The 12,716-nt window shown below is 39.6% G+C and overlaps 1 protein-coding gene across 9 annotated transcripts in view; it reads left to right on the forward strand.

The window, feature by feature from the left end:
* Positions 1–12,491, forward strand: part of nrxn1b (neurexin 1b) — a 159,830-nt gene extending 147,339 nt beyond the window's left edge. For all 9 annotated transcript variants that reach the window (XM_058795417.1, XM_058795408.1, XM_058795409.1 and 6 more), the window contains one exon: positions 11,012–12,491. In XM_058795417.1, the coding sequence (XP_058651400.1) occupies positions 11,012–11,310 (299 nt within the window). In that variant the 3' untranslated portion in view covers positions 11,311–12,491. The remainder of the gene's footprint in view (positions 1–11,011) is intronic.
* The last annotated feature ends 225 nt before the right edge of the window (positions 12,492–12,716 follow it).

Genomic DNA, 12,716 nt, shown 5'->3' on the forward strand with positions numbered 1-12,716 from the left:
GTAACAAGAACATCTTAAAATAGTGTTATTGTATACTGGCTGTTTATCAGTACTTATGAAGCACAGTATTAATGCCTTATTCTGCATGACCATATTCTAGATCCCTTAATCATACCCAACACTTAAAAATATACCTTACTACCCAACTTACTATCGATTAACAGCAGGAGTGGGAGTTTCGTTTATTGAGGGAAAACGCTTAATTAACAGTGAAAAATGTGTTCTCTAAACTAAAGTGTAGCCATTCCACTTTGTCTACACTTAACTTGATTTAATTAACTTTTAATGTAGAAATTTAGACAGTCACCTTTATTTATATAGCGCTTTTAACAATACAGATTGTCAAAGCACTTAACAGTATCAAATTGGAGGATAGAGTATCAGTAATGTACAAAATTAAACACTCAATTTTCAGTTAAAGGCATTAATGAAATTCTTGATCAAAAATCCCCCCTCATACAAAGTTTGTTATAATCAGGGTTTGATTTATGTCCACCATGAGAGTACCTAAGCAAGATTAGCACTTGTGGAGAGCTGGCATTCATTGTTTTGTTTTTTTTGTCAGTTGCTGACATGTACACTGAACAAAATTAAAGGACACTCTAAAATGTGCAGTTTCATCACACAGCACAATGCCACAGATGTCGCAAGTTTTGAGGGAGCGTGCAATTGGCATGCTGACTGCAGGAATGTCCACCAGAGCTGTTGCATGTGAATTGAATGTTCATTTCTCTACCATAAGCCGTCTCCAAAGGCGTTTCAGAGAATTTGGCAATACATCCAAACGGCCTCACAACCGCAGACCACGTGTAACCACACCAGCCCAGGACCTCCACATCCAGCATCTTCACCTCCAAGATCGTCTGAGACCAACCACCCGGACAGCTGCTGCAACAATCGGTTTGCATAACCAAAGAATTTCTGCACAAACTGTCAGAAACCGTCTCAGGGTAGCTCATCTGCATGCTCGTCGTCCTCATCGAGGTCTCGACCTGACTGCAGTTCTGGCACTTTGTAGAGGTGTTCTCTTCACGGATGAATCCCGGTTTTCACTGTACAGGGCAGATGGCAGACAGCGTGTATGGCGTTGTGTGGGTGAGCGGTTTGCTGATGTCAACATTGTGGATCGAGTGGCCCATGGTGGCGGTGGGGTTATGGTATGGGTAGGCGTATGTTATGGACAACGAACACAGGTGCATTTTATTGAGGGCATTTTGAATGCACAGAGATACCGTGACGAGATCCTGAGGCCCATTGTTGTGCTATTCATCCACGACCATCACCTCATGTTGCAGCATGATAATGCATAGCCTAATGTTACAAGGATCTGTAAACTATTCCTGGAAGCTGAAAACATCCCAGTTCTTGCATGGCCAGCATACTCACCGGACATGTTTGGGATGCTCTGGATCGGCGTATACGACAGCGTGTTCCAGTTCCTGCCAATATCCAGCAACTTTGCACAGCCATTGAAGAGGAGTGGACCAACATTCCACAGGCCACAATCAACAACCTGATCAACTCTATGCGAAGGAGATGTGTTGCACTGCATGAGGCAAATGGTGGTCACACCAGATACTGACTGGTTTTCGGAACCCCCCCCCCAATACAGTAAAACTGCAAATTTTAGAGTGGCCTTTTATTGTGGCCAGCCTAAGGCACACCTGTGCATTAATCATGCTGTCTAATCAGCATCTTGATATGCCACACCTGTGAGATGGATGGAGTATCTCGGCAAAGGAGAAGTGCTCACTAACACAGGTTTAGACAGATTTGTGAACAATATTTGAGAGAAATGGGCCTTTTGTGTACATAGAAAAAGTCTTAGATCTTTCAGTTCAGCTCATGAAAAATGGGGGCAAAAACAAAAGTGTTATAATTTTGTTCAGTGTATGTAAGTTTTGCTCTATTTTCTTTGTGTGCTGTGATCTCTGAGGAATGACATGCGGCTTAGGGACTTGGCCTAAATCCTGTAGGAGTGAGATTGAGTCAGCAAAAATCATTGCTTTGTGCCTCATTGATACACATCATCCCAACAGTGGTAGACTCACTAGCTGCTTATCTCTTCCCATGACTCAGTGGCAGCATGAAAATTGATCCATCTATCTTCCAAAAAAGAAAAGAGCAACAACAAAAGAGCAACAATGTGTATGTGTTGTGACAAGTCCTACTTGGTCTTATGCACTACACATAGCAAGGTAATAAATGAAAAAAAAAGTAGATAGAAGAGAGATAGAATAGATAGAGCTAATGCTAGAGGAGTTGTTGTTATTATTATTATTTTCATAGTAATTAAAAAGAAAACAAGTAGATATAGTGTTAGTGTTACAACTTCTCCCAGTCTTGGGCTGGGAGAGAAGAGAAAAGTTAAAAAAAAATTAACCAAAAGAAAAAAAAAAATAGTGAAAATGGAGGATTCCCTTCAATCCTCTGCCCTAGAAATGTGACAACCACTTGTTATAGCAAATAAAAATGGTTTATTTGATCTTCAAGAGAGCCTCTTAGCCAAAACAACAAACAACAAAGTTGCTTGCTACTGGGAGGAGAACTAAATTACCTATACAGGTAAAAGAAAAGACATAAACAGCAGGCTTCCCTCTACTCTCTTACTAACCAAAAACAGAGATGAACATTTTTCAAAAGAAAAGTATTAGGATACAATAGTTTTAATACCGACACAAGTTGTAGAAAGAAATAAAAGGATCATTACTTGATAGCAAAAGGGCTAGACTGTTTTCACACCAAAGCGCACACAAGCTACAATGTGTGCAAACTAATTGCAATACAAAGACCAACACTCAGAAGTCTACACTTAGTTATCTGGAACGCACAAGTCCGGTGCAGGGGAGAAGTGAACCTCCTCAAGCAGTGTTCACTGCTCTTTTGTAGCAGCACATTCTGCAGCACACTCCTTACAAGCATCAAGTGTGGCTAATTAACTGCAAGCCAAGCAGAGCGAGGAAGAGAGAGAGAAAACACCGGCAAACATAATACTTATACAGAGTAAAATACATACCCAAACACGTTTATACACAAGAACAGAGTGTCAGTTTTTTTTTTTTTTTCTTTTATAAAAAAAGGGTCAAGTGTAGAATGGAAGATGTAGAATTGAAGATGGCTTAAGGCTGGAGACACTAGAGGATTTTAAGGCCGATTTGCACCCTCGAACGATCGGGGGTGGGAGTGGGGGGTCTAATTCGCGTCTTGTCGCAAGCGATTTATTTATTTTTTGTCCGAAAATCCACTATTGTGTGGTGACATTATGATTATTTATCTGTTCCCAGTCAAGACGGAGCGTCACCAAACTCAAATCATAAATATCAAACATGTTTTTTATGCGGGCTGCCTCTGACGTGATACCCGCGATAGCCAATGAGAGCGAGCAAGCATCACCTACCGGATGCTGCGTGCTTCTACAGCTGAAACTTGGCAGCCACAGACATGACATGAAAGCAGAGAATATCACCCATATTCTTTTCTATACTTTGTTTTCCACTGTGAAACAGAATGTGCGCCAGGAGAGCCAGCTGACAACGTTGATTGTCCTCTATTTGTTTTGCTTCTCTAGTCATGTTTGATCTCGCGAGTGTCACTGTGAAATCGTTACTTCAATCTTCAAGTGTGCGGTCTGGTCTAAAAATCTAGTGTGTTCGTTCAGAGGATTATAAGGCTAAAAATCGGTTGAACTGTCTTCATGTTTGTGGTCTCCCATGGTTTTAAAATCGTTTAAGATTTGAAAATCGTCTAGTGTGCAGCCAGCTTAAGACTCAACTGTTTCCTGCTGGTAGAATGACCTTCCCAACTCAAACCAAAAAGCTAAGGTAAAAGTCCATGAAAGTGATTTTGTGCCTCTTTGGGATGGCACTACAATTCACTGTTCACATGCAGAATGCAAGCTTCTGGAGGGCACATACGTCTGAAGTAATGAATTTAGGTAAAGGGGTGCAGAGTCAGTGGTTGTTTTTTAGGCAGACAGCCATATCACCCTGCAGCCCATGAAGCTAAGCAGGGCTGAGCCTGGTCAGTACCTGGATGGGAGACCTCCTGGGAAAACTAGGTTGCTGTTGGAAGAGGTGTTAGTGAGGCCAGCAGGGGGTGCTCACCCTGTGGTCTGTGTGGGTCCTAATGCCCCAGTATAGTGACGGGGACACTATACTGTCAAAAAGCACCGTCTTTCGGATGAGATGTTAAACCGAGGTCCTGACTCTCTGTGGTCATTAAAAATCCCATGACACTTATCGTAAAGAGTTGGGGTATAACCCCGGTGTCCTGGCCAAATTGCCTCCACTGGCCCTTGTCAATCATGGCTTCCCAATAATCCCCATCCACTTGATTGGCTCTATGACTCTCTCTCCTCTCCACCTGTAGCTGGTGTGTGGTGAGCGCACTGGTGCCGTTGTCCTGTGGCTGCCGTCGCATCATCCAAGTGGATGCTGCACACTGGTGGTGGTTAAGAGACCCCCCCCCCCCCATATGATTGTAAAGCGCTTTGGGTGTACAGCAATACACAACGCGCTATATAAATGCATCATTCATTCAGACATCAATTTTGAATTCTATGCGAGCAGGTATTGGTAGCCAGTGCAAATTGACGAACAGAGGTGTGACGTGCTCTTTTCGGCTTGTTAATGACTAATCTTGCAGCCATACTCTGGATTAGCTGCAGAGGTTTGATAGAACCTGTGGCGTAGGCAGAATTTTATTTTTGGGCACTAGTAACTAACAGACGGAGTTGGGCTCAATATTCAGTATTATATACAAAACACAGACATGATCATGTATCAGTGTCACTTAAGTCATACATCGACATACAAGAGCTACAACCTGTCCACATACAAAACCTGAGTAGCAGTTTATTTATTCTGAAATATTTGTTCTAAAGTCAATTTAAAATGTTATTTGTAGATTTTCTTTTTCAATTCATCATTCTACAGTAAATGCAGGCTAGCCTATTCAAGGCACTGTATTTCTTCATCATATTACCTCAAATATATTATATATAGGCTAACTAACGTGTATAAAATTATTTATTCAGAAAGGTCATGTTTGAGATTTTTAAATTTGTTAATTCGTTATTTAAATTAACAGACCTACATATTTGGAAACGGGTGCATTTGTGGGCATCAGACCCAAAATTTATAAAAATAATCTTCATGTGGACAACTGGCAACAGCTGGTCTTAAATTCTTTAGACACCGCACACAACTTGCTTACCTACTTGTGGGCTGACAGAAACGTCTTCCACGTCACTAAGAGTTTTTAAAAGTTATTTTTACAGAATGATGTATTGCTGCTGTTTTTCTAATATTTTCTAACATACAACTGCAAATTACAGGCTAATTGAATACTGTTCATCAGAGTGGGTGGCCTACGTCCCTGGATAGAACTGATTGAAAGACCTCCCAAGAGAGCATTGCAATGTTCAAGCTCTTGTTTTGTCCAGGCTGGACTAAGGAGTTAGGTAGCATGTTCCCATAGAAAGGTCTTGGTTGAGGATCATCAGGATGAAGTAGGGTGGAGTGTCATCAGCACAGCAGTAATATGAAAAGCCATGTTTCTGAATGACAGAACATAGTGATGCCATATAGACAGAGAAGAGAAGTGGTCCAAGAACTGAGCCCTGAGGCACCCCAGTAGCTAGATGTTGCGACTTGGATACCTCACCTCTTCAAGATACCTTGAAGGACCTATCTGAGAGGTAAGACTCAAACCACTGGAGTGCGGTTCCTGAGATGCCCTTTGCCAATAGGGTTGACAGGAGAATCTGGTGGTTAACTGTCAAAAGCAGCAGAGAGATCCAGAAAGATAAGTCTTGAAGATTTGGAAGCTGCTCAAGCCAGTCTTACGGCTTCAGCAACCGAGAGCAGGGCAGTCTTGGTTGAATGTTCACTTCTGAAGCAAGACAGGTTGCTGTCGAGAAGGTTGTTCTATTATTAGTCGTTTCTGTCCTTTATTTATTAATAAAAAAGAAACATTCACGGGAGAATACATCAGCCAGGTGGGCTAGATTTTTCCAGGCAGGGTCATTTTTGATTCCCTGTAGGCAGCAGTTATTTGTAATGCTGTTACTATCAGTTGTGGAAAGCAGCAATGTGTTCTCTAAGACAAATCAGGCACGGGGGCACCGTGTGATTGATCATTCTATTATGGTTGGAATTTATAACATTAAGATGTGAATAGATAGAATTAGTTGTATTTATATTTACATTTAAATAAATGACTATTTTTCAAAACCAAATGTATTGTACTTTTAACCAGGATCATTACCCAGACAACCTTGGACTTCAATGATGTGTGCCATGTGGTGAAGCATGGTGACTTTTCCATGCCGACAATGTAAGAAACACTTTTGCCCCATTTTATCCCCTGCATTGGTAACTACATGGAAATACAGGCCCACTCTTGTAGACTGTAGACTGAGCTTTTCATTATTGAATAAGACATACTTGGGTTCTGGTCATGTGCCCTCGGCCTTGCACACGCTGGCTGTTTTGCTTGCTTGCCAGGCTCATTTTGTGAGGGACTTTGGTGAGAGCACTAAATCAGATGCCAAGGCTACTAAGAGCTCCTGACTTGGCACTGAGGTCTAATAAGCATAAAGCTTACTCTGCCACAATGTCTGCCATCCCATAGAGTAACGTTATCTGTTGCTTAAACTGATAGACATCACACACAGGGATAAGGCCTTCTTGCTGAATGCGCCCCATTTCTCTGTCAGGGCTGTTTGGTGATGTAGTCCAATCAGTGGTGAAGGTCTGTTTGGTGGATGGCTACATTCCAGCAGATGATCCCTCATCGTGAGAGAGGCAGCCCACTGCCTCCTCAGTTCATTCTCGCTCAACATTATCTCAGCATCCCACCAGAGAAGTAAAAACGGACCATTCAGTATAATATCAAGCAGCATAACAGACTGGTTTTGTACAGGCAAAATAAATCGCAAAGCTTCCAGTCTCAGCCACTTCCAGTTAAGTTAAAAATAAAGTAGCTACAGCACCTGTGCTAAAACATACTCTAGTTGAGTGCCATCTGTAAGTCTTTTGCTGTTGTTTACATAATTATTTACATGGCAAATAAGTTTGCTGCTTTTGACCACAAAGTGCCCCAATAATCATAGACTTCCACGAGTTATGAGGCGTATCAAAGTGCATTTTCATGAGAAGCAGTCAACCTTGCCTTACCAATGGGCTAGATAGTGCCAATGGATACCAGGGGGCTTGGAACAGACTGGGAGTCAGAAGCATGCAGGAGACAGAGACCAGGGTGGGTCAGATGAGTGTAGTTGGACAGAGCAGGACGGTGAGTCACTGAGGACTGGGCATTATGAAGACAAAGTGCAACAAGACTAAAGCTAATCACTAGAAAAAACTGAACAAGGCAAACCCTGTGAAGTGCAAAACAATCTGGCAAAAACATGATTGTAGAGGGCACAATAAAAATGGAGGATAGCACATGAGGAACAGGTGAGCCTAATGAGGACTAGGCAAAGACAAAACAACATGTGGTACAGAAAAACAAGGGGTGCAATCCAATTTAATTTTTTTGACACACACTTGTGAAATTCCCTAAGCACTTTGCAGATTGCAAGAGGTCAAGGGTTTAGGATGTTCCAGTTGAACCCATTGCAAGGGTCCACCAGTAGTGGGCTCTCGTGCAATGTAATCAATGACGTACATCTGAGCCAATGTGATGGAGGGAAGTCAGCAAGAGAAGGGCATAGAAAAGTGAAGTGGAACACAGCCAAGGAGGCAGGGCAAGGGAAGTAACATGACCATCATTAACCAAGGCAGTAAGTGTATTCGACTTCATGTGACGCTGTGCAGACCAAAGACCAGTCTGCACTTTTCCTGTAATATTGTTATAGTGTGCCGTGTTTATCAAAACTTTCCAGGAGGCGTCCAGTGTACAATATGATGTAAAATGAAATGAATAATTAACAGTAACTAATTATATTATTACATTTACATTTTAAATATATTTATTGTGCAATATATCATTTCAGAAATAAAAAATAGCCCCCATAATAATTTATTCCTGAAGATGTCATCTGACTGGCCGTGTAGCCACAGCTTTGTTGACAATTCAAAGAAAAAAAAGAGAAAAGCTGGTGCAGAAAACTTTGCGTTAAAATGCCTGCAACGACTTGTACAAAAATGACTGACCTTTTAATCCCAACAACACCTTCATCTGCTTCAACTTTGTCAGGTGCGCTTCAGGAGATGAAGGTAGGTCAGAAGGTGAGATTGTGCCTGCTGTGACATTTGCCAGAGGATGAGGCAGGGCAGCATCTCTAGTCAAACACAGCTTGGGCAAAAGGGGGAAAAAAAGTCTGAAGGTGATTCAGAGCATGTGACTCATGAAGATGAAGCCTCTACACTGTCAAGTCATATTTTGTATGGCTTCATTCAGGTCAACATTTTCCAACACCATCCTTTTCAAACCTCTTTAAACACTTTCATCGACAAGGCCTTTTATTGAATAGAACATTGCTTTCTTTCTGTGAGAAAACACTCCCTCTTTTGCTTTGTGTCTGGTATTTTTTTTTTTATGAGTGACAATTCTATTTGTTAGAAGGAATGGAAGCACACACAAGTAAGAGGAAAATGAGAAGAGTGGTTTGTGTTGATGCCAGCCTTCTATGGTCAAGTCTGGAATAGCTGGACAGCTAAATGTCAGCTATCAGAGATCAGATCAAAAGACTACTCATTGTGCAGACATTATTAATATTGTTGGGAAGCGAGGGCTTAGTTACAGAGGGTACTCGACTCTGAGGCTGCATATGTACTTGAAGAGACCACAACAGACTGCCAGACCTGCCCGAATTTGATTCTGCTGTTAAACAAATATTGGAAAATTTCAGCCATTGGAAATGGCAGGGGTTTGCTTGCCTCTTTCTTTTCCAAAACTGCTGGTTAGTATGATAATTTGTTATCCGCAGTATCATTCATGAATCCTTATCGCCTAATTATGTACAACAGGTTAAAATACACTCCATTCACATACATTTTACACAAGATATGCAAGACATAACTTCTAAGCCTCAGTGCCCTGTCATATTGCAATATGTGACTGAAACTGTCCAAGAGAGATTAATAGATCATGATTCATCATCTGGGCAGTCTTTTGCTGTAATGCAAACCTACTAAAATTAGACGAGGATAAGTGCATCTGCAAACAATAGGGCAGCAAATATACAAAGGAGCTACAAAGGATTGTCTTTACTCGCATCCCTATTAATGTCTGGTGTAATCACATAATATCTAAAACCACTCTGTAACTTTGGTTGTTAGCTCAAACAACAAATAACTATTTGAATGTTCATTTGAAAAAATCATTTTTATTTTATATCGTAACCAGTCCATTGAGCCACAGGAATCCTGAAATTCCCATTAAAGTTTAGTCTCTCAATCCAACCTTGTCCAAGCCACCATCTGTACTACTCAATACAGCACAGACAGCCAGCCGCTTAGTAGAGGCATTGTCAAACAGTTCAGATTTCAAGAAATATTATAAATCCAGAAGACTCTGTCAAACAATAATACCTACTTATCAAGCATTATAGGAATTATTTATCTCATCTAAATACACTGTGCAGAATTATTAGGCAAGTTGATATTATGGTCATATTTTTTGGCCAAGAAAATTTTACCAATTCCAAACCACATCAATCTTAATAACTACTATTGATTTTGTATTTAATCATTTCTAAGTTATATATAATTAAGTAAGTTTTAGGAGCTCATTTTAGTCAATATCTGCAAGACAAACTTTTTAGGATAGGAGATGGAATAAAAATGAGCTTCTAAAACTTACTGCCAGATTCTGGAAAATAAATTCTTCAAACAGTGGAACGAGAGGATGTGATGGCGCTGGAGAATAAATGATTCCTGATGGTTTCACACCTAATTCTTCACCTTAATTCTTGTGCAGTTAACGTGTCTTTTCTTCTCCACCTGTTTTTTTCTGACCCAATGAGCATTTAGCTGCCCAATGATCATGCCTTAACTTTGCTAATTCTATTATTGAATTAGTATTGCATCCTTCTCATGGGCATTTAATTATTAAATTTTTTTTTTTTTACTTTTACTCCGAGTTCAATCTCTTTTTTGGCTCATTTTATCTATAAAAGAAAACCTGCCTAATAATTCAGCACACCTGAAATAAGGAGTTTTTGACTTTCAGCCTTCATGGACAATTATATATAACTTGGAAATGATTAAATACTAAATCAATAGTAGTTATTAAGATTGATGTGGTTTGGAATTGGTAAAATTTTCTTGGCAAACAAATATGACCATAATATCAACTTGCCTAATAATTCTGCACACAGTGTATATGAAATTTTGTCTTGGTTTATAATTTACTTTATAACTTAATGGCCTACATATTCACATACTTTTTATATTGAGGCAGCATGCACTTGATGTTAAATAATTTACATATAGTGCTTGTGAGAGTATGTTTCTCTTTATGAACCGCAAGTAGCCCGTTTTGCCTGTTTATCATAGAATTTTGTGGGGGGTTTTTTGTGATGTTGCCTGTGGTCATGTAATTGCATGAACACCTACAATATAATCATATAGTGTTTTTTGAGGTACTGACTTGAAAAAGCAGTTACTATTATCTGTCCATGAGGTTGGTATGACCTCTCTACTGTTCAGGATGATGAGGGGTGTCTCGCACATTAAGTATATGTTTACAGCTTTATATTATACATTTTGAAGTTAGCTTATGTTGAAGATGTGGCATGTCAGGTAGTGCATCTACTCAGTTTCACCATCTCTGATTAAAAGTCAGAAGCAGCAGCATTTGTAGCAGGAATCCTACACAGGTCAGCTACTTTTTTTCATTTTATTTATTCATTTTGTGTGTGTGTGTATCAATACTTGGATCAATATGATAAAGCTCATTTGTGTGGGAAAGCTGGAAGTATCTCACGTATACTTAAGATAATTCCAAATTGTCCCAGTTGGTGAATTTTAGTGAAACATGTTTGGTGTTTTTGTTTCCTCAGCTAACCCTACAGGCCCCGGGGTGAAGAGCTATCCTGGTCAGTCAGAGGTTTTCCGTGAGTCCAGCAGTACCACAGGCATGGTGGTCGGCATCGTCGTTGCTGCCGCACTTTGCATCCTCATTCTTCTCTACGCCATGTACAAATACCGCAACCGTGACGAAGGATCGTACCATGTGGATGAGAGCCGCAACTACATTTGCAATTCAGCCCAGTCAAATGGAACAGTTGTAAAGGAGAAATCGATGGATGGCACCAGTAGTGTCAGCAAGAGCAAGAAAAACAAGGAGTATTATGTGTGATACTATTATTCCTGGTCCTTACAGGACCATCATTCTCATCCACAGTTCTCATAAATGTCAAATATAAGACCTACTCATGTAAAATAACAAAGACTGAGAGATTATGGAAAAGCATTTAGTCATCATATATTAAACAGCGGTACAGTGGAACTCTTCAATATTTAATTCATGCACATTGGAATGGATGACAGAACTGATGGACAGACACTTGCGGATGTTCAGGAAATGTCCAGCAGGCTGGCCGGAGTAAGACAAGCTGATTAAATACCCAACAATTACGCATAAGTGATGGAAAGATTACCTAATCCACCCAGACTGGCACTTTCTTATGTAACAAATGCAAGAAGAAGGGAATGAAGAGTGAGTAATGGACTATTACAAAACGTCTTTCTGTTTGTTTTGTTCTCCTGAAGCATCACTGAATAATGAGAGAATAAGAAAGGACAGAACAAGTCTCTCAGACTTGATAAGTATTATAGAGCTAATATAAATTTGACTGCTGATGGTAAAAGGGAAAAGAAGATTATGGCATTATATTTGGCAAACAAATGGCTGCAAAACAGTTGTGGATATCTCAGTGATAATGGATTCAATGTCTTATTTAATGTTTCTATACAGTAAAACTGCAACTGCGTGCTTTTTGGACTGTCAAAAATTTGTGTTTTATAACCTGTTGCATTGAGGATGCAAACTTTATCTACTCCTTGTCAGAAAAAAAAAACACAAAAGAATCTTACGTGTCTATTATAGAATTTATAGATATCAACAATGCCATTTTTTTTTTTATTTGCAATGAGTTTTTTCATCATGTTACTTGCTAATTGTTTTTTGCAAATGAATGTTCAAACAGTTTGTAATATGTGTGCACATACACATTTACAGACCATGTTTTAGAAGGTACTCTGAAAGACACACAACACAATGAAGCCAGAGCCTTCCAAAGACACATCACTACCAATAAACTCCCGTGAGATGTATCTCGGCCTGCAGTGAGAGATGAGATGAATCCATGTTTATTTGTGCTTACACACCCTCAAAATGTAATCATATATCAGATTAATTTACTCATTTCTGTCTTGAGAGTGTGTCTGTGTGTCTCCCTCATTTCCTACTTTTAAAGCAAGATGCAGGAGAACTGTTTTTGAGCTAAACACAAGAACCAATAAAATTCATTTGACTTATTTTTTTAGATCTGTATTAATTTTTTATACACTATTTTGTTTCTGAGACTTCCAAATTATATGTATTACAATAGTTTTGAAACATTAATCAAGCAAATAAAATATTACCCAGAATGAATTATTTTCTCTAAAATAATTTATGAATATGTGCTGTCTTGGATAAATGCAAAATCTGTATGTATTTATGTATGTAGTTGGTTAATTAGTTAGTGTGTTACATATATT

Source organism: Onychostoma macrolepis, chromosome 13, assembly GCF_012432095.1.
Source record: "Onychostoma macrolepis isolate SWU-2019 chromosome 13, ASM1243209v1, whole genome shotgun sequence".
In the NCBI taxonomy this organism is placed as follows: Eukaryota; Metazoa; Chordata; class Actinopteri; order Cypriniformes; family Cyprinidae; genus Onychostoma; species Onychostoma macrolepis.